The 27919-nt window shown below is 38.9% G+C and overlaps 1 protein-coding gene across 1 annotated transcript; it reads left to right on the top strand.

Moving 5' to 3' along the window:
- Positions 1 to 462: 462 nt before the first annotated feature.
- Positions 463 to 27293, top strand: macf1b (microtubule actin crosslinking factor 1b; the record flags this gene model as incomplete). The annotated part of the gene is made up of 38 exons (XM_079444907.1): positions 463 to 1026; positions 1175 to 1231; positions 1304 to 1474; positions 6838 to 7004; positions 7162 to 7321; positions 7419 to 7503; positions 7609 to 7850; positions 7965 to 8084; positions 8193 to 8300; positions 8393 to 8611; positions 8843 to 9046; positions 10048 to 10279; positions 10399 to 10625; positions 10915 to 11037; positions 11139 to 11240; positions 12025 to 12126; positions 12210 to 12374; positions 12457 to 12612; positions 13340 to 13537; positions 14790 to 14918; positions 15446 to 15616; positions 17272 to 17427; positions 17504 to 17710; positions 18703 to 18822; positions 19503 to 19672; positions 19746 to 19905; positions 20710 to 20904; positions 21904 to 22029; positions 22110 to 22253; positions 23457 to 23645; positions 24395 to 24509; positions 24597 to 24763; positions 24856 to 25018; positions 25676 to 25830; positions 25910 to 25984; positions 26476 to 26593; positions 26878 to 27044; positions 27177 to 27293. The coding sequence occupies 38 exons, from the start codon at positions 463 to 465 to the stop codon at positions 27291 to 27293; spliced, it is 6246 nt and encodes a 2081-aa protein (XP_079301033.1).
- Between the last annotated feature and the right edge of the window lie 626 nt (positions 27294 to 27919).

The following is a 27919-nucleotide window of genomic DNA, read 5'->3' as shown; positions in this document are numbered from 1 at the left end:
GGCTGCCAGGAGGAGCCGTGGGTATCCTGGAGGAGACTGCCCTCATAAACAGGCTTGTCACTTGCATTTGTATGGATAATACTAGCAAGTCTGTGCTCATGTTGTTTTCCAACAGTAATCTGGCCCTTCTTGGTCAGGACAGAGCCTTAGTCAAGTGATACCATCTCTGCCATATAAATAATGACGGTGGTGTTTGTTGGCGTGAAAGTGGTAAAATACTCTCCTTTGTAGGACAGCAAGGAATCTAATTGAGATGTACATTTAGTGGTCTTTGTCAGAGCTGGATGAATCTCTTTTGAAGACTGCAGTGGAAACTGGAAACTAATAGGCTACTATTTCCTTGAAAGGGTATAGATGTTTAAAGAGTATCTTCTCACTTTGACCTTCCTTGTGTTGTAGGTAGTTTAGGCGACACCTGTATGTATGACAAAGGGACACAATTAACCCGTGGATTGAAGAATCATGGGTAACCTCATTAGCAGACCTAGCTGTTTGGGACAAAAGTCCAAACAAGTTAAGTCAGAGGAGAGCGTCTTGAAAGAGTGCTACCAGCAACGGAGAGAATGGCCGCTCCCAGAGCCTCCTAGAGAAGAAACAAGTAAAGAGGATGTGGAAGAGGTTCTTCGACAAACTCCAACACCGGACAAGCAGAGGAGTTCCCCAGCCCCTACTGTCACCACAACCAGCACGCTGGACAATGCCTGGCGAAGCACTCCGTCCCCGGTAAAAACACCACGGAATGGGTCTTTGCCCAGAAGGTGTAATATTCCAGAGTATAGAAGATCCCCCCTGAGTCAGTATGGATCCGTGGACAGGAGAGCCAGCCTGCAGAGAAGGGATTCTGGAAGTCCCTGTTCCTGGAAGCCTCTGAACACTCGAGAGGTCACTGAAGTCACAGAGGTGACAGAGACAATTGTTACTGAGATTGTAGAGGTGACAGAGTATCCTCCTGCGGGGAAAGGAGGTGACCCTATTGTTACGAGAACTGTTAGAGTCCTTACTGCAGCTGCTGAGGAACTTGCAGAGGTTATTCAATTTAATTTAATTTTACATGTTTTTATTTATTTTTACCATCATTTACCATTTTCATTTAACTGATTTTGAAGTCAGCGTATCAGCAAAGTTTCACCAATTTGTTCATTTTCCAATTAAATAAAATTGTTCTGATTCACAGCTGCAGAGTGATGGTCAATCAAGTTCAGACCAGGAATCAAGTCTAGATCAATGGAAGGTACAGTATCTTTCCTTAACCTGTACTTTCTTTATGAAAATGTGATAGTATATTGTCTGGTCTTATGTTAAGGATGGCAGAAGTGTTTTGGCTCTGAAAGATGAGTTCAGGGATCCATTGACATTCCAGCAAAATCTGGAAACGCTGCTGACGTGGGTCTGTGAGATTGAGGAGCTGACAGCCAATCAAAAACCACCATCCTCAGAGTTTAAAGTGGTGAAAGCGCAGCTGCAAGAACAGAAGGTATGTTAAAAACTCAGTTGTTGCTATATAAACAAAAAACAATAAACTAATACATTATTATTTACATAAACTATTAATAAAAAAGGCTACCCTATTTTAAAGCCTTGTCACGTAATTTCTCATCCCATCCGTAAACTTTTCTTGAACTGAGAAGCATACTGGGCAAGTTCATGCATATAATAAGCTTTGAATGCCTTTGTGTATGATATGGGAATGGGTGAAAAACCTTTTTGAGACAGACATCTTTGTTAGCTTAGTGAGTAAGGTAAAACATACCTGAATGCCCACAATGATCCTCTGACACATGATACAAGTGTTTGGCTTAAGGACCACAAAGAGAGAACAAGGTGCATTATAAAGCTAGTAGATTCTCAGAAGGAGCAATACCTCTATGAACCAAATGTGTGTTTGCTTCCTCATACAAAGCATCTTTGAAGACGCAAAAGGGGGTGTTCTACAAAACTGTATTAGGAAGGCAATTCCCAACATGCCCTTCAACCGTATAGGTCGTTTGTCACTTTCCTGATATAAGACCCATCAGAGCGTTTACTAAATTTGCACTCCTACCGACAACAGCACACGTTCATATAAATGTATTGTACCCTTTTATCTGCATCATAATTTGTGTTTCGTGTAGCTCAATTGGTAGAACATTGCATTATGATATGCAATTATGGGTTCGATCCCAGGGAACGCACATGCTCATAGAATGCATATGCACGGTAAATCACTTTCCAACACGTCTGAAAAATGCATTAATGTAAATGTGTTTTGCGAAATGGAAATGGGACAAATGCTGGGTAAGGGACCATATATAAAGTCGCACATTGCATTTAAATGAACACACAATCTGATTGGTCATCATGACAGTATTCTTCATTTCATGACAGCAGACACAACACTGTCCCATCCAAGTGCACACACACAGCAGTGAACACACACACACCGTGAACACACACCCGGAGCAGTTGGGGGTTCGGTGCCTTCCTCAAGGGCACCTCAGTCTTGGTATAGGCCCTTTTCACAATGACGTCAGCTAACTTCTGCTTTTCCGCGTGGATCCGTACTTCCATTATACCTTTACACCGGAGACTTCTCGGGAAATTGCAGGAACAACTTGAAATCGAATAATGGAATAATGACGTACGCTAAGAGTTAAGACTAATAAATTGAATGTACTTACAGTCAGGTTCTTTTGCGAACGTTATTCTACATCTTTGCTTTAGATGGTTGGGAGGCTACCCTGCAGCAATGTTATAGATTTGCTTTACATTTACAATTACATTTAGTCATTTGGCAGACGCTTTTATCCAAAGCGACTTACAATTGGGGAATACAAAAAGTGATTAATCTTGAAGAGGCAATCAGACGGAGGAAGTGCTCGTAACACCAAGTCTCAGTCATTGTTCAAATAAGTACAAGTTAGTAAGCGGAGAGAGAAAGATAGAGGGAAAGAGGTTTTTTTTTTTTTTTTTTTGAGTTTAGGATGAGTACTGAGTATTAGTACTGCCGAAAGTACTGCCTGAAGAGTACTTCAGTTGTTGCTTGAAGATTGCCAGGGATCCAGCGTTTCCGGATAGGGGTGGGAAGATTATTCCACCAGCCAGGAATGGTGAACGAGAATGTTCTGGAGAGTGATTTTGAGCCTCTCTGTGATTGTACCACAAGGCGTTGCTCACTAGCAGATCTCAGACTTCTGGAGGGGATGTAGGTTTGTAATAGTGAGTGGAAGTAGGAGGGTGCTGAGCCTGTGGTAGTTCTGTATGCAAGCATCAGTGTCTTGAACTGGATGCGAGCTGCCACTGGTAGCCAGTGCAAGGAGATGAAGAGAGGTGTAACATGCGCTCTTTTGGGTTCGCTTTCAGATGTGTATGATAACGTTTACATCTCCACACAAAATATATAGCCTACTTAAAACCTTTTCGCTTGTTATTTCGGTTTATTCCCTGGATAATTTATTAGTTTTATTTCAGTTGGTGTTAATATTGTAATAGTGAGTACACTGTGTACATTTTCTGTATATTTACATGCAAGTGTAGTTATTCTGCAATAAAAAATAGACAAACGTCATAATTTTATTTTATTTTATTTTTATTTTTACTATGGGAAAAATTACATGGACATAAGTCATATTTTTTTATAATAAAATTCTCATATTACAAGTTTCACATCCATAAATGCAAGTGGTCTGAAATGAAACCCAGTATTATCCAGTTCAAGAATAAAATTGCTTTATATTGAAACAATGCAAGAAGGACCGCCGTCAAGCCATATGTGCTATAGAACTATGGACCTCTATAATTACTTAAATTCCTCCATTTAATTTATCTTTATATGTATATCCCCTTTTTCAATTTGAATTATTAATCAATAATTAGAATTATTATTTATTGATATTTTATGTTCATTAAAGGCTATATGCAATATGATCTTTAAAAAACAGCTGATGTGCATTTTATATTTATTTACATAAATGCTCACAAATCTTTTTAACGGTAAAAGCTTTTCTGTAAACTTAATATATTTGGGTCATTCTACAGAAACGTCCACTTTTGGTATGGCAAGATGTTTTAAAATGTATTGATTTTTCTAACATTTAAACTTAGACCACATTATTAGATTGACTTTATGAATACATATAAATGACAGCTTAATTATTGTATAGCTATTTTGTGCAATTATTTCAAGACCACATGTGCTGGTGTTACCTTCTTTAGCAATTACTGCAGCATTATTGTATTTTAAATGGTAGAAAATCGTGTTTTTGACCTAAAAATAAAGCACTTTCATGGCTGTGGGGACAAACAATTTTGTGGTGCTTGGAATTCTTTATGATTAATTAAAAAAAACAAGTATTGCCACATTGATGGCTAAAGAAGGTCTAATTGTTCAAATAACGTATTGTTTCATTTTAAAATATAAAGAAATTATAACCCTAAAGTGTTTTTAAAGTGTAATATTTCTGTAAAGGCTAGGGACAGAAATATGGACATTTCCATAGAATGACCCATTTATTTATTTATGAATTAAATTGTATCATGTTTATCAAAATAAAGTGGAAAAATATAGACCCCCATTTTATTTATATTTAAATAGTACAAGCTTATGTTGAATATTATTCTTGTACATACAGACGCTGTATTAAGCAGTACATAAATTATTGAATGAAATTTATGTTACCACATGCAAACATCTAAAACTTATTTGACAAATATATCTAACAGCAATAAAGACAGCAAACACTGCGCGAGAGTCGCGGAAATCAGAAAGTACGACGTCACAACTCCTCCCTCGACTTCAAGCGGCAAATCTCGCCGTTCGGTATTCGGTAAGTTCATTTGAGTTGCCAGACGCCTCGCCTTGAATGAGGATGAGAGTAGAAAGCTGAAGTCATCCATTAATCGTATTTGTGGCAGATGTATAAGTGTCTGGTTGAACTCCATGCTGGTAGCGATAGCGCTTTACTATGCGGGCGGAAGTAAGAATACCCTGCTTCGACTCAAAAAGGAAGTTGCGTGACGTCATGTGAAAAGGGTCTATTGAAGGAGGAGAGAGCACTGGACATTCACTCCCCCCACACCTGAGATTCGAACCCACAACCTTTGGGTTACAAGTCTGACTCTATCCATTAGGCCACAACTGCCCATAAATATAAATACAAAAAAAATATTTAAAAAACATATAAAAATGTAAATATAAATCATAATAAGGTGCTTGTACCAGTGTTGCCAACTTAGCAGTGTTACCCCTTTAGCGACTTTTTTCCAAAAAAGCACCTAGCAACAAATCTAGCTAATTCTTGGACAAACCTTATTCAGTTTCTGAGCCTCGCCAGTACTGCCGCACGAGCACAAGGTCTTGCTTTCAAGCTTTCAAGCAACTCTCAGTTGAAAGAAGTTGGCAACACTGGCTTGTACAAACGACCTATAGCAGGGGTGCCCAATCCTGCTCCTGGAGATCTACCGTCCTGCAAAGTTCAGCTCCAACCCTGATCAAACACAACTGAACCAACTAATTAATCTGAAGGAGCACAGGTGTGTTTGATCAGGGTTGGAACTGAACTCTGCAGGTATGTAAATCTCCAGGACCAGGATTGGGCACCCCTGACCCATAGCGTCGTTTTATGGAGGAGGACAGTCTCCCCACTGTCCTACAGTGTAGCTACAACCCTAATCAAACACACCTGCACCAGCTAATTAAGGTCTTCAGGAACACTTGAAAAATCACAGGCCAGGTGTGCTGAAGCAGGTTGGAGAAAAAGTTGCAGGACAGTGGGTCCCTTGAAGGGTTGACCCAGGAGCAGAGTTGACCTAGACATCTCCAAGACCAGGGTTGCTTCTCATTTCTTATTTGTGCATCCTCATTTCCTTTCCTCGCATCTTAGCTCCACGAAGGAAGGCATGAAGGAAGGATGCAAGGAAAGAAATTGAGGACGGGGGAATCAAAGGAACAGTTATTTGTACACTGGAATATTCTTGACCACTCAAGCGTCACTTCAAAGCGTCATCAGCTGTGTTAAAGGGATATGCCCTTATGTTGTTTATGTTAAGTTATTTAAGATATTCATAATAAATATTAATAAAGCAAGATGCCCTGTTGGAATATATAACATGTATGGTTTATCTAAACTGCAAATGTAAATTTAAATTATTATGACGAGAACGAGAAGGGGTGGAGAATTTACAGCTGTGTCAGGCTTTTCGACGAGAAAGATACGATACACCTGTTTATCCTCACTCATAGGGTCACAGGCTCGAGGACGTAAAAGCGAGGAGATGAGTAAGCATCAACAAAGCCACTAGAAGGCAAGCCTGCAACCATTAGCCAAAAAAGTGTAACGGCTAATGCTAACGGAAAGGAGACCAGAGGCTGTTTTATTTGAATGGATGTCAATGGAAGAGAGGCTTCACTACGCTGAATAAACAGCTTTTTAGAGGAAAAATACTTTTGGATTGAACTAATTTTAGAGTTTACACTGAAAAAAAAATCCCATTTTATAAGAGAAGTCACTGACTTTTTGTGACAGGTGGGATTTAGCTTACGGCACTACTCATTCATTCCTATGGTATCCGTAAACAATCCGTGATTACGTGATTGAGTGTCGCACAACTCTGACTGAAATTCATTGATGTCAAGGCTATAAAGTGATTGGTTATTACGGCACACATGATCCAAGTCAGCCATTCCGCTTTCTCCAATAGTAAGTAATACAGACCCTCTCATCTCCCTATATTAAGACAATCTCTGGCATCAGTTTGAATACTGAGAAGCATCCCAGGATTGATTTCCCTGCAAGCCCTGGCACATGGAGGAAGCATAATAAATTTCTTCAGCATAATAATAATAAGTTTCTTGTCCTGCAGCTCTTACAGCGCCTCCTAGAGGACAGGAGACCCAGTATGGAGACCTTGATGCAGGAGGGTCCAAACCTGGCAGAGGGGCTTCAGGGAAATGACAGTGAAAAGACCAAAGTGCAGCTTGCACAGCTCAAGCTCAAGTGGGAGGCTCTACTTCAGGGCGCCAACAGCAGGTCAGTCTGGTTGACACTTTGGTCCACATTTTGGTTCCAGGAAGACCCACTTAGATGGGGCTGTTTGACTGACATAAAAGAGCCAACCACAACTTTTTTTTTTTTTTACAAATTTGACGTTATGTGTTTTGTTTTGACAATGAATTTGTTTTCACAGACACAGGATTCTGGAGGACATTCTGCCAAGAGCTCAGCTATTCCAGGAGAGGACAGACAGACTTCAGCAATGGCTTATATCTGTGGATCAGGACTTAGCTGAGCTACGCTCTGCAGAGAGAGGGATGCTCCATCTGCAAGAAGCCTCAGGACAGGCCAAGGTCAACAAAACATTGGAAAATGTTTTCTTTCTCCATTAATAAATTTGTATACTAGATTCAGTGGGGAATGAAATTGCTCTTCTTTATCACCGTTTAGGCAGTCATGGAAGAGATAAAAGCTAAGAGTGTCGACCTGGGGAATCTCCAACAATGTGCTCATGAGCTCATGGAAAAGATTTCAGGTGGTGTTTCATCCCATTTTGTGTCATCGTATACACTCAACCTTGCACAGTGCCCACAAGAACATGTTTCAAACATGTTTCAATCTTTCACATGCTAATCTAAAGATGAGGAAACCCAGCTGGTGCAGGAGTGGGTAGACAGTCTGCGTATCCGGTACTCAGTTATGAGTCTGGGTAGTGCTGATGTCCTGCAGAGGCTGGAACAAGCTTTGGAGGCATCTAGTCGATGTACCTCCAGTCAGGAAGACCTCCACCTGTGGCTTGGTCGAATCGAGAGAGAGCTGCTGGCTCCTGCTGCCCAGAGTCAGACTGGGGACGCAGTCTTGTGCTCTTCTGAGAGGCAGAAGGTAAGAGACAGGTGGATACCTCAGGTTGCTTGAAGTGTACTCTAAGTCACTTTGGATAAATACAGCTGCTAAATTCCTACTCACTCACCTATCAGCCTGTTTGCATTTGATCAGCTGGAACAGGCTGTTGAGAAAGAGTTGGCTTGGTTTAGAGACATCTCACTGGCACTGGAGGAGCTCAGAGCCATTAATCTGGACCCAGACATCATTGCATCCCAGCTCAATGAGCAGAAAGTGAGTTTTTGCACATTCAATGATGCAAAATACTGTGCACACTGTGCATATACTAGAAATTCTGTAAAATTCTTTAAAATAATCCATATAATGTTTGTTTTTCTGCAGATACTTGCTGTAGAGATTCTGCAGCACAAGTTTAACATTGAGAAAATGGTGAAGATTTTGGAACTCCTGCAGATGTACACTGAGGATGGGGAGACACTGAGACTCCAGGTAAGCTAATATTCATTCTTAATACCTTTTTAAATATTTTGACATAATAACCAATATAATGCTACTGTACCTGTTCCCCCCACCCCCCAAAGTCTTCCCTAGACACCTTGCAGGAGCAGTGTCAGGTCACTACTGCCACTAATTCCCAAGTCTTGCTTCAACTGGAACATGCTCAGTCGCTCTTGTCTCAGTTCTCAGAGGGCTTTGCTGAGGTATTACCATGGTTGCAGGAAAACAAAGCCCTTATTGGCCAGTTTACCCTGAACCCCATCAGCTACGAGGCTTTCCGAGAACAACAGGACCTCTTACAGGTACTAAACAACTTGATTCTTCAGAGCAAGATATTAACAACAGATGCTCATGTTTGGGCTCCCATTTGCTATAGTACAAGTTCAAGTTCAAACACATTGGATTTTAATAGCCATCACACTATATTCAATATATTAACTTTGTATTGCAATCATTAGACTTCATTAGTTGTTAGTTAGTTGTGTAATACAAACATCAATATTCGATCATGTTGCTCCATAACTTCCAAACAGGGCATCAGGGAGTCCATTGCAGAGCATAAGCCACTGATAGCAAGGCTGAAAATGCTGGCCCATCGTCTATCAGACCTGAATGCAGTTCAGGGCGAGGAGTTCTGCCACAAAGCCAGGGACACTGAAGAGCAGCACCTGGCCATCAGAGACAGGGTTCGAGAAGCTGCTGGAGTACTGGAGGAGTCTTTGCCCCGCTATACACAGGTGACACACACATAGATTTGATACTGATTCCTGGTGCATATGATGAAATATTTTATTTATCCTATAGAAGACAATTGTAGAAGTAGTTTGAATACTGTAAAAGCTGATGTGTTTTGAAGGCCTCATGGCCTACATGACTGTGAGAAAAGTCACACAGGAAAGAATGGGATTTTGGCTGAAGTTGCTAGCGGATGGCATCCGCACTGATACTAAGTTGCTCTTTTGGGCCACATGGCCTTCAACATGTTCTTTGGATAAAAACGTTGAGGCAAATACACCAAATAGTCACTTTGTTGTTTGTTTTAACATAGGCTAGTTGGCAGTCTGCCACCCTTACAAGAGAACAAGAGACCAATGAGGTGAAGAGTTACTGGGAGAACACCTGCAATAAGATCATTGGTTGAAAACTGCATAAAAGGGTCAGATGTTCTGCAGGGATCTCAGATTTATTGTCTTCTTGCAATAAAGTCTAATTTTGACTTCTTGAACTCTGCTGCCTCAGCATTACTTTGCAAGACAAAAAAGACTTTTCTCCATAACACATACTGGAGAATCCAGCTAAATCGGCTTCTTATGGTAGTTAGTTTAACATGGTTTGTAGCTATAAATCAGAGGTTCTTAAACTTGAACAAGTCAAACCTCCACAGAGGGGACCTACTTTTGATGAATGCCCAAAAACTCCATTGTAGATGCTGAGACCAGTGTCCTGAACACTTTGAGAAGGTTTAAAAAAATAACCTGTTATTAATCCTGTTATTTTCATAACTTACAGTATATCAGTTTATACAGTTCTGGGGATTTAAACCCATGAACTTGGTGTTGCTAACGCCATGCTCAGCTGAACTACAGGAATGCAACCCACTGATGCAATACACTGATATAACCTGTTTTCAAAGAAGCCATATGTTTTATGTTGCTAAAGTGGTATAGAAAGACAACATTGCCACATTTTAGCTGCATAAATGCTAGCTCACTCCTGAAACTTTGTATGTCCATGTCAGCTGAATGAGAGGATGACTCTGATTGGAGAGAGACTAGAGCGTCTGTGTAGTCACCTGCAGGCCTCAATGGCTCTTCAAGGCCTCACCCCACGAATTCAGGAGCAGCTACAGGACAACAAGCACACATTGTCTGAGCTCGCAAAAATGGATCTGGACCTCAGCAGTGTGAGGACACAGGCTCAGGAGCTCCTGACCAACACAGGGGCTCTTGGGGACAGTTCCATTGGCACAGGTACCTCAAACATGAATCACATACATCTTCTGGCACATACAGCTTTATATGCTAAAACATCTCATAAACACTATTGTTTCATAAGCATGGTCTGTCTATGATGATCTTGGTAATTTCAGCTATTCAAGACCGGGTTTGCAGTCTAACAAGCCGCTGGGAGGAGGCTCAAAGACAAGCTCAGGAGAGGGAGAAGTGGCTTCTCAATCTCCTGGATCTGGCAGTCAGGTTCTGGAATGATGTGAGTGACTTGACATCTGGACTGATTGATGCCCAGCAAGCTGTTCTGGACCTGAACTCCAGTCGATCAGATTCAGAAACCATCCGACAGAGCCTGGAGACCATGCAGGTAGGCTACAAAAATGATACTATGGCCAATGTTTCTCTGCTCTATTCTGGTCCAGCTTGGCCCTTGCTGGTTTAGTGCTGGTCTAGCTGGTGAACGAGAAATGCTGGTGAAGCTGGTTGACCAATGTAATATTGCTAGTTTTACTTTAGCAGCTTTTAGAAGTACATCCCTTCCAAAACAGAACATATGCTCATTACCTGGTTTTGTTCTTTCAGCAGGGTTATTTCTTGAAAGTTTGAATCAATGCAATGCCTCATCCCATACAAAATCTCTTATGCTTCCTTCTCAGACCCTCAGGGAGGACATTGATTCTCTGCAAGGTGACCTGGACACACTGGGAATTCTGGGAATGGAACTCATGTCAGCTTGTGGTGACACAGACAAGCCAGAGGTCACCAAAAGTTTGGATGAGGTTAGTATTTGAAACTGAATTTAGACTAATCCTCGAAGAAACTGTTGTACATCATGCAGTCATTTGTTCACATCTCACTATCCAGCTGTCTTTTTCTGCAGCTTTATGGCACCTGGAACAATCTCAGTAAGATCTGGACAGAGTGCAACAGTAAGTTAGAAGAATGTTTACGAATGGCTCTCCATTATCAGGACAGTATGCAGGTGAGTTAGCCGCAAGGAACAAGTTTCAATTCCTTTCAAGGGATTCCTAATGTAGATCAACTATACATCCTCATTTTTTCAGATTGGACATGTCCTGGACAGGATTTCTAAAATGTCCAGGTTTTGGCTTTATTTTCCTTTATTTGATGTTCTCTCTATTGTCCTATTTTATGGTTGCATATTTGCATTGCTTTGACCGTTCTCTGTTGATCCCACCTTCTCGCACGCCATGATTGGTCGATTGTGTACAATGCCTACATGCTATTGGTCAAACTACTTTTCAGGAATTACCTTCAGCAAGTATGAAAACAACAGGAAAACAAAGCCAAAACCCAGACATTTTAGGCAATTTAGAAAAAGCACATATGGTCACCCTACCTAATGAAGTTTGTACTTACTGTAGAAAACTTCAAAACACAATCACAAAGAATGGTCTGTTCACTACTTTTTTTATCTTGTCTCGTCCAGTGGTGGTAGCCCTCTGTCTACAGTTGTAGTATTTCAATATTCATGCCTCCATGTGGTTGTAGTGATGAGTCTCTAACAGACTGGCCAATTTCCTGCCAATTGGCAGGACTTTTGGATGCCCTTCTAGAGAGAAGGGTTAGCCAAAGAGAATTTGGATTAAAGTTAGCATATTTCAGTGATTTATCTTCTTGATTGCACTGACTTCATGAGACAATGGAAGAAATTGACAATGTGCATTTATAAATATTCATATACTGTAGAGTGGATCAAGAGAACACTACAAAAGCAAGTTAAAAAATATGACCTTCTTTTTAAGGGACTCTTTGAGTGGCTGAAGTCTGCAGAGCTGAAATCCACCGAGGAGTTCTCAGTGGGATCTGACCTGGGATCAGTTAAAGACCAGCTATGTGACCTGAAGGTTAGACCACACAAAGTTACCTCGAGAAACTGAAAACTGTGTCACAAGCAAATTTATGGTGATTCCATCACCTCTCCTTTCAGGAATTTAAGCGAGAGCTCTATCAGAAGAAGATCGAGATTGAAAGTCTAAACCATCGCTTTGTGTGTCGTCTTTCCCCGGGCACTGAGCGGCCTGGGTCCATCTCTCCACTGAGTGACTTCCGTCAGCGATGGGACAATCTGGAGTCAGAGACTGTCAGCAGACAGGTAAAATCTCAGCTAAATGAAAAAAAAAACATACTGTTTCATCATAATGGTACTTCAACGAGAGCACTGTGTTTTCGAGCAGCACCAGTTGGAGTGTGCACTGCTGGGCTTGGGTCAGTTCCAGAACACTCTTGATGAGTTGCATGCCTGGCTCGCCCACACGGCTGACCTACTGCTGGCCTCTCAGCCAATCAGCATTGACCTGCAAACCTGTGAGATAGAGCTAGCCAAGCACAAGGTACAAACACAAACTCCAAGTTGTCTGTGGCATGTTTTTATATGCACATTCTTGCCAATGTTGTCGAATGAAACACTAGTGTACTGCTTACTGAATGCTGCATAGATCTACTGTATCCCAACTAACAAGGAATGTTAACATTCTAGCAAGGTTCTCTCAAAAATATGAACAACAGTTTTACAACAGTTCAACAGTTATACAAACTCATGTAATGTTTCATTTCAGAAATGTAGAAATGTTTTAGTTAGATGTTCTAGCATTTTTATTTAAATGTTCCTACTTGTTTTAAAAAACGTTCAGAGAACATTCAACAATAACATTCCCATAATGTTTGCATGTTTCCTTTATGTTCATATAACCAAGAAAAAAGGTTTTTAAAACATAAATTTAAAAAAAAACACATCTGAAGAACCTTTTAAGCACCTTTATTTTTAAGAGTGTACTCCTAAACCTACCCATAACCTATCCATAAAATCAGAGGGAAATGATAACTGAATAACAAAGGTTCAGAATAAGAAAAAGAAGAGCATGTAACCTTGGTTGTAAGGCTAAAACTGACATTTCCTTTAAATGTATCCCTCAATTCCGATTGGTTGATTAGAATGCTGTACTTGGTGAAATCACGTTCACTCCAGCCACTGCTTACTGCATCCTACACAGTCTTTATACAGTCTGTACTGTATACTGGCTACTACTTTTAAACAAAAGTGATTGTTGTTGCCTTTAGGTTCTGCGGAATGATGTGATGTCCCATGTGCACACGGTAGACTCTCTGAACCTGGCCGGCAGAAATCTGATGGAGTCTGGGGCGGGAGACAGTTCACATGTCCTGCAGACTCGTCTGGAACAGCTGAATGAACGCTGGGAATTTGTACGCTGTGAGACAGAGCGCAGACAGCTAGAGCTGGAAAATAACCTCAGTCAGGTGACCACAAACACCAGCAAATAAACCAGATTACAGAATTCACGAAACAGTTGGTTTTGGTTGGTCTCAGTCCCATTGTCTCATATGCTTGTTCCCCCTTTTCTCAAAAAAGTTACATAATCCGTAACCCTTGTGCTGTGCTGAAAATCCTTTACCTAATTTGGTGCTCAGTCAAAGATGACTGACCTTTGCTTGTAAATCTCTTATTATTCTATATTATTGCCAATTCTTGGATTCAATCTTTTCCTCTACTTGTTTTTTTTTTTTTTTCAGGTTTTGTATTTCTTTTTGTAACTGACTGATCATAGTCCTCATTGATCTGAACGTATGCACTTCCAGTTTTGAGTGAAACAAGCATTGTGGATTATTTTGGCAATGTTCACTCCAAAACTGAGGTGCATAAATTCAGATCAACGAGGCCTTCAACCAGTTAGTTCCAAAATGAAGTACAAAACTTGTGCTAATTGAAATAAAACAATTTGACAAAAGGATTCAAATCAATATTTGGCAATAATGCAGCATAATAAGATATTTATAAGCAGGCCAGTTTTTTATTTTTTTTTGACTGGGAACACCAAAGAACACCAAATTCCCAGAAAGTACAAAAATTTAACACATTTTTTGAGGGGGAAGTTGTTATACCCTGTGTGAGCACAATCAGTGAGTCCAATGGAATAACATTCAGTAGCAAAAAAGAGAAATTCCTCTCCAGGTCAAAATGAAACTTTGTTTTGTTAGATGTGTTTTTGTACTTTTTGGAGGACTTTCCAGTAGCCCCTCACTGCAGAACAAAGATCCAGGGGGGCGGAGTTGGATCCACATCTAGGGGGTGGAGATTGGTAGGTTTAGGGGTGGGGATGGGTGGGTTTAGGGATCAGGGGGTGGAGAGGTGTATGTAAGGTGGGAGGAGTTGGATCAAGACGCCCCCTGGATCTTGTGTTCTGCAGTGAGGACCATCTCGGATTTTCCCCCACGTTGTTACACTTTTGAGCAGGTTCATTTCAATTAGCCTGTTGAATTGTTTACCAGTCGCACTGAATGATTAATTCATGATCTGATTACAGCTGTTCGCAGATTTAATTATTGTTATGGTCAGAGTGAGTCTCCAGTTAAATGGGTCATGAAATGAAAAATCAAATCGTTTTTGATATTCACATGTGAGAGGATTCTATGAAATGCAATAGAAACTTATACCTTGTGTGTGTGTGTGTGTGTGTGTATTATAAACTCAGCCCTTATAACTGGATTGCAGGTTCAGGACGTAACCATGGAGATCCAGGATCTCCTGCAGTGGCTGGAACACACAGACCTGAGGCTGTCCTCCAGTAAGACGGTGTGGGGAATGCCAGACTCTGCCAACGAGAGACTGAACGCTCATTTGGTAATGAGCACTTGAATACTGCATGCTGAACTTGGAGTCTTAACCCTGCAAACTGTGTTTATAAAACACGATCCTACACTGAAGTCGGTAACACTTTATTTTGATGGTCCCTTTTGAACATTCAGTTGACAATAAGTAACTTTGTACTTACGTGTCAACAAACTCTCAGTTGAGTATTAGTAGGCTGTCTGATTAAAATCTGCTAACTCTTTATAGTGATAGTCTCCCAACAGATAATCTACTGACTACAAGTAACTTTGCAAGTATCTGTCAACTTTACAAAGATCCATTTCACTACATGTCGTACTATGTATGTATATGTATGTGACAAATAAAATTTGAATTTGAATTTGAATTTATTCTAACCCTAACCCTACCAGTCTACTTATACTGTACTAACACTCTAATGAGAGTTAGTATATATGTAGGTGCACATATGGTGCAATGAGTTAAAGGGACCATCAAAATAAAGTGAAACCCTGAAGTCTGTATTCTTGTATCCCTTATTTCTGTATCTTGCGTTGCAGGAGTTGTGTAATGAGATGGATTCTAAAATGCACGCCTACACAAATGTGCGCAACGCCATCCACAGGATGCTGGAGGGCAGAGAAGTGGCCCGGGGCTCCAGCACAGAGCATAGCGTATGCATACTGGAGCAGAAGTGGAGCGCTGTCTACGCTAAAATGCAAGAAAGAAAGGTGATGACAGCATATTCTGCATAATTATAGCCATCTACAGGCTTACAGCATAGCATCATATAAAGTTTTGAGAACTTGATTTTCTTTCATTTAAAAGGATTTTATACATATTATTTATGAAAAACAAATGGGTAACACTTTAGTTTAGGGACCAATTCTCACTATAAACTAGTTGCTTATTAGCATGCATATTACTAGCATATTGACTGTTTATTAGTACTTATAAAGCACATATTAATGCCTTATTCTGCATGACCATATTTTAGATCCCTTAATCATTAAACTCCATACCTAAACTTAACAACTACCTTACTGACTGTTAATAAGCAGCCAATTAGGAGTTTATAGAGGCAAAAGTCATAGTTAATAGACTGGAATAGAATTGGACCCCAAACTAAAGTGTGACCAAATAAAAAATTAGGATAACGCTTTACAGTAAGGTCCCATTAGTTAATACATTAACTGATTTTATTAAAATATGAATAAATGTTTTCATTAACATTTACTGAGATTAATAAATGCTTTAGAAGTATTTTTCATTGTTAGTTCATGATAACTAATGTAGTTATGTAATGTTGACTAATGGAATCTTATTGTAAAATGTAACCAAAGTAACTAAAATGTTATGTACTCCAAAAGTGTGGCTGTAAATGATCTGTTGACATTAACATTTTAAAGTAAAATGATTAAAATAATTATCTACTGACTAATCTTTAAAAAAAAAAATAATAATTCCATCAACGTTTTAAAGATAATTTTATGTTATTAAATGGAATGCAATGTTATGAAATGGAATTTCTTGGAAATGGTGTGCAGCATTTGTTGATTGAATGTATTGAATGAATCAAGTATTGAATGTGTATGTTTAGTGTCATATATGTGACCCTGCAGCACAAAACCAGTCTTCAGTCGCTGGGGGATATTTGTAGCAATAGCCAACAATACATTGTATGGGTCAAAATTATACATTTTTCTTTTATGCCAAAAATCCTTAGGATATTAAGATCATGTTCCATGAAGATGTTTTGTAAATTTCATACTGTAAATATATCAAAACTTTATTTTTGATTAGTAATATGCATTGCTAAGAACTTCATTTGAACAACTTTAAAGGAGATTTTCTCAATATTTAGATTTTTTTTGCACCCTCAGATTCCAGATTTTCAAATAGTTGTATCTCAGATAAATATTGTCCTATAATAACAAATCCATATATTTATTCAGCTTTCAGATGATGTATAAATCTAAATTTCGAAAAATTGACCCTTATGACTGGTTTTTTGGTCCCGGGTCACATATAATATGAGTGTAATTGAGATACTGTTGTAAGTCTTTTTAATATAATAATATATATATATATAAAAAAAAACGTTAAAGTAACTTTTGTTTGTTTTTATGAGCTTTTTTTTCCGATTTGTATTTTTTTAATATGGCTACATAGTTTTTATATTTTTTTATTTATTTTGATTTAAGTTATTTTTCTTTATTTTAGTACATTAAGTTTAACAACTAAATAGAAATGTTGCTTAGGCAACTAAGACGTTTATTATTTTATTTTAGTTTTTTTACAGTTAAATTTAATTTTAGTTAAAGTAACAGTTTATTTAAAGTATAGTTTTAGTTTAGTCAACTATAATATACCTGATTTGTTTTAGGCAAAGTTAACAGAGGGACTTGGTCTTGCAAAGGAGTTTAACAGTAATGTCCAGGACCTGCTGACCAAAATGGCCAAGTGTGAAGAGTCCATAAACACTCTGCCTGCGCCCAGCTTCATCCTGGACACCGTCTGCGCTCAGCTTCAGGAGCACAGGGTATGTGCGTGTGTGTGTGTGTGTGTGTGTGTGTGCTGCTGTGAGTGTCTGTGTGATTCAGTCCTGTCGTCTGTAGGTGCTGGTAGGTGAGGTGCAGTCTTATGGAGAGAGGAAGACATGCGTGGAAACCGCTGCCATGCGTCTGTCGGAGCTCAGCAGGAAGGAAGACTGCGATGTGGTGCAGAACCTAATCATGACCGTCCAGGACCGATACAAGAAACTCCTCCAACACACCACAGACAGGGGGAAAACATTTGAGATCGTCAAAAGACATGCCAAACAGGTTTTTATTTATTTTATTATCATGTTTATTTGACAGGGACAATGCACATCAATAACACATAAATATACAATGTGCCAGAATTAGCCAGAAGGCTATTTTGCATCTGCAGTCCCTGAACTGATGGTAAAATTGTCACCCTAAAAATATAAAACAATTAATACATTTATAATATATAAAGGCTTCAAAATACATATAAAATGTACACCATCTCTCAAAAAATAAACATCCACTTAAAAATTATACTATACCTACAACCAACAGATCAATACCAGCTCACTCAAACACATCCTCAATCCAACTGTCAGACAAAATAACCAACAATGCATCACTAATCCATAATATCAATATACAGGCAGAGATTATGTAAGCATACAAACAAGTAACAATAGCCTTAATCATTCAATCAGTACTCAACCAAACAACCTCATGTATATACTGTAGCATAACAATCTCAACTAAAACAGACAAGACAAGACGGCATAGAATTTAGTTTTTAAAATGTAGTTTATGTTGACTCTCAATTATCCACAAGTGAAACTTGAAAGAGGCATAAGTATTAAAATTTGTAATGTAAGTTAGGATGGAGTTCCACTCACGAGCAGCGCTAACTGAACGCACTATTTGACTAAATACATTTTTTTCTTAAAGGGACTATGCAATCACTTTTTACTGCACTTCTCGTTAATCTGTAACCAGTTGGTGCTACGTTTACAAACTGGCTCAATACAGGAGGAGCCAGTACATGTTTAATTTTATACATAAGATCTATAATCAAATTTTCCTTAAAACTTAAAATGTATTTTTTTTTTAAATATCATGTATGGATTTCTTATCTAAATCTTTCAAAGTTTGTTTATATATAGAGATAATTGGTTTGAGAGAAGTATTACTTGCTTGTGACTTGCTTTTGACCTACAACACCGACAGAAAGACCTCTGTTCTCAGGAAATCATTTGGCAAATACTAAACTTCTGTGCTTTTCACATCCGCAGTTCAATGAATCATGGCACTTACTGGTGGACTGGATGACGGAGGTTGAACAGACACTGGATACACACAAAGAGATCGCAGTGTCACAGGAAGAGATAAAAGAGCAGCTCGCTGAACAAAAGGTACTTCACATCTCAGGACTCAGTGCCGAGGGTCTTCTGGTCTGTGAGAGAGTTTGGGGTCAGGTGACAGTGCTGCACTGACACTGCAAATAATTTCCAGAAAACTTAAAACTTTGGTTTTCTTTGATATTTTACATTGTATTTGTAAAAAAACCCAAAAAAGTAGTACACTGAAAAAAATGGTGTAGGATTGACATTGAATTAGGGATGCACCAATAATCAGTGTTGACCAATAAAGCAATTACTTGAACTATCAGCCATCAGCCAATTGCTTAAAAACAGTGGATGATCAGGGCCGATTATACCCCGTCGATCAAAAAGTGGCAGAAAAATGGGTAACACTTTATTTTGATAGTCCACTTTAGACATTCTACCAACAGTAAGTAACTTTTCAACTACATGCCAACTAGCAGTCATTAGAGTATTAGTAGACTGTCTGCTTAATATCTGCTAACACTTTATTTTGATGGCTCCACAACATACAACATACTGACTATTAGAAACTTTGCAAGTATATGTCAACTTATTCTACTAACCCTAAACCTAACAGTGTACTCTGAGAGTTAGTAGACATGTAGTTGCAAATGAATGAGAATTACTGTTAGTAGAATGTCTAAAGTGGACTATCAAAATAAAGTGTAACCGAAAAACATTTTGCACTTGAATTTGTATGTTTTCAGGAGTTCCAGAAACTGCTCCGCTCGAAGCGGCCGATGTACGAGGCCTGTCTGAAGAGTGGCCGCTCGCTGCAGGAGAAAGCCCAGAGTCCTGAAGACACGCAGCACCTGGAGAACATGGTGTCTGAGCTCAGAGACTCATGGGACACCATCAGCGGCAAATCCAGCGAGAGGTGAGCCCACGAGAGCTCTGTAGTGCGCTGCGAGTCTGTTTCTGAGCTCTAAACTCTGCTTTTCTGTCCCAAGGCAACACAAGCTGGAAGAGGCTCTGCTGTTTTCAGGCAGATTCACTGACGCTCTGCAGGCTCTTAATGATTGGCTGTACAGAGCCGAGCCACAGCTGGCTGAAGATGTGCCTGTCTGCGGTGAAAAAGACCTGGTCAACAATCTGATTGACAAGCACAAGGTACAGCAAGTCTCAGGATATATGTGACCTGTCCTGGCAAAATGAGTCACAATGAGCAATGAGTTATTTACATTCTCCATTAGAAGACTCTGACAAAAAATTACTGAGCTACAAGAAAGAAACAAGTGGTGTATTACTAAAGCATTCACGTAAGAAAAACAAATAACCGAATGTAAAACTCACTTCATTGTGTTCATTACAAATACATTGATTATTAAAACCACAAAAGCACTTCAATCATGAGCAGCGATGTCTTCTTTTATTGTTAGATTAACATTAAAGAGACAGACGGCCTATATTAAGACTTACTGTACTTCAGGGATCTAATATAATGATATCGGATGTTTTCCCCAACAGTTCCCCAAACGTTAGCTTAAGACATAACTGATTATGTTTGCGTGAATGGCCAACTTAAATACTGTAATTCTGTGTATACAGTATATGTACAGTATGTATCAGGATGGTTATGTGCGTGATTCATGTGTCAGTCAGCGGCAGCGCAAAAAGCAAGCAGAGAAAAAGGTAGGCTACTCCTCTCAGAAAACGTACAAATAAAGATAATTTTAGATTTTTAAATACTACTTGGAGCATAGGAATCGCTAGACGAGGGCTTAATTGACTCCTTTTTGTGAAAACCTCAAATTTGACCAAAATCGATATTTTTCACTTTCTTTGCATGTAGCTCAAAATTGGCCCATGTGCATTCACACTCATTTTGCCAGCACGGGTCACATATGAGCTCAGTGTGTTATAGGTAGTGTATAGTGTGCTGTAGGTGAGCTCTGCACCTCCTCTGATGTGCAGGTGTTCCAGCGGGAGCTCGGGAAGCGTGCCAGCTGTTTCCGCACGCTGAAGCGCTCGGTCAGGGATCTGACGCGGAGCAGCACGGCCGATGCCCGCTGGCTGCAGGAGCAGATGGAGGAGCTGGAGGGCCGCTGGGAGGCCGTGTGCAAACTCTCTGTGTCCAGACAGACTCGACTAGAAGCTGCGCTGCAGCAGGTACCAGCACACACCACTGATAATCACGGGACCTTCATTCACAAACACTTATAGTTACATTTATGCATTTAGCTGACACTTTAATCCCCAGCATTTATATAATATTCAAGGTACTGTAGTGTTGTTACTGTTAACATAAATAAAATTGAATATTCACTTAGTTGCAAAGGCAAAATGTCTTTTTTGTTGTTTTTAAATGACTAATTATAAAAACTAAAATTATATTTTAAAAAGCAAAAAATAATAAAAATGACTAAAATACACAAAGTACTAAAACTTAAACATTAAAAACAATAAATATTGATAATTACAAAGTATAGAAATACTAAAATAACACTGTAATCTAAATATTTATGGTGATGAACATTTGAGGTACATTCAGACATTTTTGATAATCCCAACATATTGCACACTACAGAATTTTATATATATATATATATATTTCACGGTCGCAAACTGTGACGTGATGAAGAGACAAGAGGTATACTTGAAAATAAACAGTCTTTTAATGATCCACAATCCAACAGTGGTAACACAAGGCAGGGAGAACACACACAAATACAACATTGATATTAATACCGGACACTTAAGACGGGAAAGACAGGGAAAGACCGGGCTTAAATACTGGGGAGTAAACTAGATCATTAATTAAACACAGGAGGAATCAAATCAAGACACAGCTGGGACTAATAGAACTGAATGGGACCAAACGAGAACAGGAAAAACCAAATATGGACATACATGAAGGAAAACTAAGTCATGGGCAGCACAGCGTTTCTAAAACTGGAATACTGTACATTTAAAAAAGCAAAAACTAATAAAACTGACTAAAACACACAAAAATGACTAGATTTAACTCAAATTAAAACAAAATAAAAATGAATTTAAATATAAAGTATAATAATACCAAAATAACATTGTATTTTTTTCCTTAATGATGATGAGTGTTTGTGAGGTATATTCAGACATATGTGATAATCCCAACATCTTTGTTCTCAGGCAGAAGAGTTCGATGGAATGGTTCACTCTTTCCTGGATCATCTTTCGGATGTTGAGAGGGTCCTGAAGTACGGAGTGCTGCCTGAGGAAGAGGAGGCTCTTCTGGCATTTCGTATCTGTCATCAGGTACTGTGGACATGGACTCGTTTATTACTCCAGAGATTGGTATCATATGAGTTTCACGTCATTGTCTTTGTGATGTGCAGGAGTCGATGAGTTTCTTGAACGCTCAGCAGACGGCGCTGGAGAACATTCACAAACTGGGTGAGGAGATTCTGTGCTCCTGCCATCCAGACTCGGTCATCACCATCAAATCATGGATCAGCATCACAAAGACTCGCTATGAAGAGGTGAGTCAAGTTAGACGATGATTAATAGATATTAATTAGTTGAAATCTGTTGGCAGATTAAGCAAAACCATCTGGTTCTGGAAGCCTCATTCATTTTTCTATACAGGCATGATAATTGAATGATGAAATATGGTTCTGTAAAATTGAAACAAAAATAAATATCTTGTCAAGTAAATCAATAAGATGTTTCAGTACATAAGATAAATACCAGTCGTCACTCTATATCTCCAATAATTAGTCTTAAGATGATATTGAAATGCTTAGTTTGATTATCAACACATATAATGCAACACATTGATAATTGAGAAATTAACAAATAAACATTTCACAAAAGCCTGATGATCATATTTGAGACTCACTGATTTTTCCAAAAAAAAAAAAGATGTCTGGATAATCAAGTAAAGCTGAGCTGCTTCAGTCCAATAAGTGTTCATTCTCAAATATTACTACAATATGAAAGTTATTCTTAGACTTACTTTATAAAAATTTGTAAAGATTTGACAGCAAAGAGACACATGAAGCACGAGCTGAAGGCGTCTGGACGTTTGTACAATTATTGTATGTATGTATATATATATATATATATATACACTGCCCTCCAAAAGTTGGGAAACACCCCTGGCAAAGTGTGGTTTTGGACGATATCAGCATAAATCCATATAATTTTTTGGTGCAAATACATTAAAATAACTTGACATTATCAATGAAGACCATCAATAACACATAATAATGGCAATATATACATGTCAAAGTCAGACATGCTCCTTTGCCAGCTGTGATGCCTGGTTACTGGTTTAAACTTGGTCCAGGATTTTAAAAGATTTCTGGGTCAGCACACTTTAATACTGTAGCTTCAACACTTGATTGCCAATTCAACATCAATGTCTGAATAAACTGACAGCTCGGATGCCCAGATTATGCAGAGCTGTAATAGCTGCTAATGGATATTTTGATGAATTTTTTTTTATGTATAAACTGTTTATGTAATAAAATATGTTTTCATAGTTTGTGTTGTCCCTCATCAGTGCAAAATAATCACAAATTAAAAAGGATTCATGCCAATATTGTCCAAAAACCCACTTTTCTAGGGTGCTTCCAATCTTTTGGAGGGCAGTGTATATATATATATATATATATATATATACACATACTGTATATACTGTATGTGTGTCTGCATGTTATATGTGTAATTTCATGTCTCAGGTCCAGACGTGGGCGAAGCAGCAGGCCGAGAGGATCCAGAGCACACTGTCTGCTCTCGAGGCAGAGAGAGAGGAGATACAGCGATTACTGGACTGGATCTCCTCCGCTGAAGAGTCTCTCAATCTGAAGGAGCAGGAGACGCTGCCAGAAAACCTCGAGCTCACTGCAGATCTCATCACTCAGCACACGGTAATAATAGCCAATAACAAGCTATTCACATTAAACTAGATGACAATTCTGTCCTCATTTTCTCACTTATGTCATTTCAAACCTGTATGACTTACATTCTTCTGCTGAGAAAAAAGACTAAATGATGACAGAATTTTTATTTTGGAGTGAACTGTCCCTTTAAGAAAAGTAATAAAATGTAAGTATGTACAACAATCACTACTTTATCCTGACAGAAGGAAGGTTCATTTTAAAAATACAGTTTTCATAAGGTTTGACACCTGTGTATCTACTTCAAAAACCGTTCTAAAATCAGACAAAAAGTTTTTTTTTTTTTAACAGTTTCCTGTTTTGTATTTGTCTCAAGCAAAAATCAGTGAAGTAATATCGATCCACAATATTTCAAAATGTAATTTTTTTTTTTTAATCCATCACATGCATATGTGCATCACAATTATTCCTTTTTTTTACAGTTTTGTTACATGTAATAAAATACATGTTAACTAAAATAAAATAAAAAGTAACGGTTTTAATTTCAGCTAGTTGCCTAAGACTCATTTCTCGTTTTCATTTAGCTTAACTTGATAAAATAACTAAAACTAAAACCGAAATGAATATGAATAAAAACTATATAGACATATTAAAATGAAAATGGAAAATATGAAAACATAGACACGCACAATTAAAAAATCAAAGCAGATCCACCTCTAAAAAAACCAAAACCACGATGAAAGTTTAAGGTCAAGAAATGTTACTGTTTCCTCTTTAAGGATTTCATGAATGAGATGAAAGGGAAGGTGCCAGAAATTGAAAACGCCACAAAATCCTGTAAACACAAGCTGGTTCCCAAGCTGCAGGTTTCCCCCAGTCGCAAAGCACCAGCAAGTGAGTAAAGAATCGGTGTGATTCATTGCTGTGAGAATTGTGTGCATGTTATCGGCTGTAATCTCTGTGGATTGTATTGATGCATAGAGAGGAGAGGCACAGCGAAGCCCCCGCAGTCAGTGCCTCTTCCACTGGAGAAGCTGGACCCTCAGACACCCATGATGAGTCAGCTGGTGAGTCAGTGGAGGAAACTCTGGCTTCTGGCCCACGGCAGACAGAGCAGACTAGAGGAGCATCTGCAGAGGCTGAAAGAGGTGATCATGACCGTGCTGTAGCTTTGATAAAACAACCCGTTTGTGTTTGAATCCATATGGTTGTCTAAGAACCATTTCTCTGGCACATGCAGCTGGAGGAGTTTGCTAATTTTGACTTCAACTTCTGGCGGAAAAGATACATGCAGTGGATAAGTCACCTCAAATCCCGGATACTGGATGTTTTTCGTAGCATCGATCGAGATCAGGATGGACGAATCACTCACAAGGAGTTCATCGACAGCGTTCTGGCCTCTAGTGAGCATTACAACTCTTGGTTGCTGATTTTTTGCATAAAGTCTGTTTGGGTGAATACCCATATGCAAAAATATGTGTACATGTATTAAATTTCAATATATGAAACTGTCATATGAATTTAAAACATATATGAGAAATTGGAACAATTTCAATTAAATTTATGTAATATATACATGTAATACATTTAAAAAAAAAATTATGTCCATCCTAAAACCAGTCAATACATGTTGATAATATGAGTAAATATAAAAAGACACATATTTACATATATTGCAAAACATATATATACATGATTTTATATATGTTATAAACATATCTTCATCCACCCAGAGAATATACGTATGTGTAAATTTAATATCGCCTTGTCGTATGGGTATATATGTAACTGCTTGCAATATTTGACTTTGCATATCGAGGGGTGAGAACCAGTGACATTTTTGGTGAAATGGAGATATATACATCAAATGAAAGCTCTTAATGAGCTCTTTCTACTGGCAAAAGTACTGTCATCCATGAGCGTACAAATTTGTATTATAAACAATTGAAATCAGTACACAAAATCAGATCAAACTACGGAAAAAATTAGTTTTGGCGCTCCTGTAAAGTTGGTGAAATGTCACTTACGCCCTTCTGGTTCTCACCCCTCGAAATGTACAGAATTTCCCACCAACTCCCTGGAAATGACTGCGGTCGCTAACATATTTGATGTTAACGGTGATGGATTCATTGACTACTATGAATTTGTGAGTGCCCTCCATCCAAGCCGAGACCCTTACAGAAAAACGATAGATGCAGACCAAATCAATGAGGAGGTATGTGTAGCTCTGTTTTTACATTATACGTGCATTGAGTATTTCTGTAAAATGACTAACAAAAACCTCAATTCTGCAGGTGAGTCGTCAGGTGTCTCAATGCAACTGTCCAAAGAGATATCAAGTAGAGCAAATAAGTGCAAATCGCTACAGGGTAAGTGAAAATCTATTCTCAGTACAAATAATGCTGTTTATACCTGATATTAACACCTGGCCTTGGGTGATCTGATCACAATTCTGGTGCGGTTCGACTGATATATGAATGCAACACGGACAAAAGACATCTAAAAGAACCAAAAACAGGACATGATGTCACAAGATTCAAACGTAAAAAAGACAGAATGTATCTTCTCATCATAGGAAATATTGGTCGGTGTGAATGCTAAACAAACCAGGGATACGTTTCCCAAAAGCGAACTACTACTGCCACCAATGGACCCTACCTTATAAGTTCAACTTATCTCACAATACTTTTGAGAAAAGCAGCCCAGGACTAAATGGACTAAAACCAGAACCAACGAGTGTATACACAGCCTTAGTGCCATCCGAATGCTCAAATCAGATGTTATTAGCAGGAGTAAATGGGGCAGCACAGCTATATATTCATGACTACATGCCTGATGATATTTCTGTGATTTTCACCAGTTTGGAGACTCTCAGCAGTTGCGGATGGTTCGTATTCTCAGAAGCAGTCTGATGGTTCGAGTTGGTGGTGGATGGACGGCATTAGATGAGTTTCTAGTGAAGAATGACCCCTGTAGAGGTGAATATCTCACACTTATTCAAAATCTGCTTATTGTGGATGAAATCTGAGGACAAACAATATGCAGACAGCTTGGAAGATCTTGCTATTTTCTGTGTAATATTATCTAATGGGTCACACTTTAGTTTAGGGACCAATTCTCACTATTAACTAACTATAACTTCAAATTTTTGCCTCAAACTCTTAATTCTTGCTTATTAATAATACTTATCCAGCAAGGTGGCGTTTATGTTATTTGTAGTGTCAGTAAAGACTTTTATGCATCATTCCTTCTGCACACACAGTAAAGGGACGCACAAACCTTAAGATAAAGGAGAAATATCTCTCTCCGGACGTGTTCGAGGCGTCGGGCCGCAGAGGCAGCGCTAAAGGCCTGACCGTCAGCAGATCCAACTCCAGCCTCAGTTTATACAGCAGCGCTTCGGCTCCCAGCAGCCCGCTGACACGCAAGGTACACCAGCTAACCGCTAACTAACAAACCACATTCATACATACAATACTGAGATGCTCCAAATGTTTCTTGTGCCTGTGTGTCACTGGTCAGATGGATTTTTATAAAGTAACTGTTTTTGTGCTGATATAGGCATTACTACGCAGAAGTTTCTCTGGTGAGAGATGCATTCGACCCAGGAGCTCTATTGCAGCGTTAGGGAGCGACCATTTCTCTGCCGACATTGACTCACCTTCACCTACAGGTTAAACTGACCGCTCTGCTGCAGTCTGCATTTAGCCGGATTTTGTCTTGATTTCACATAAAAATGTCTAGATGTAAAATGTTATGGCTTGTTTTAGATTATGGTTAAAACAAATGAAAAATTGTATAACTGTATTGTATTATACGGTGCTGCACTCTACTGAATTAAAAATACAGTAATATTGTGAAATATTGCTGTTTTCTATGTGAATATACTGTAAAATGTAATTGATTGCTGTGATCAAAGCTGAATTTTCAGCATCATTACTCCAGTCTCCAGTGTCACACGAAATCAATCTAATATGCTGGTTACATTTTGTGTCTTGGGCCGAGTCCCAGTAGATTATTAGCACATTGGGTGATTTTGTGATTTGTTTTCTTTAGAAGAAGCAGAAAGACCGCCAACATGACCACATCTTGTCCCATACCATGAGCTCAACCAGACAGGCGTTCCTGATCCGCAGGATGGACAGAAAACCACCCCAGCAGGCCTCAGATCAGTGTCCATGCTCAGACAGTTCACTCTCATGGCTGGCCACTAGTGCTCTGAGGTGTGTTACACAATTCGTTTCATACCATAACATTGACTTTTTACCTTCACAGACTTTGTTTTTACAAAACGGACTCCCTGC

This window comes from Barbus barbus, assembly GCF_936440315.1.
Source record: "Barbus barbus genome assembly, chromosome: 21".
NCBI lineage: Eukaryota > Metazoa > Chordata > Actinopteri > Cypriniformes > Cyprinidae > Barbus > Barbus barbus.
The sequence above is the reverse complement of the archived record's forward strand: the minus strand, read 5'-3'. Positions and strand labels throughout refer to the sequence as shown.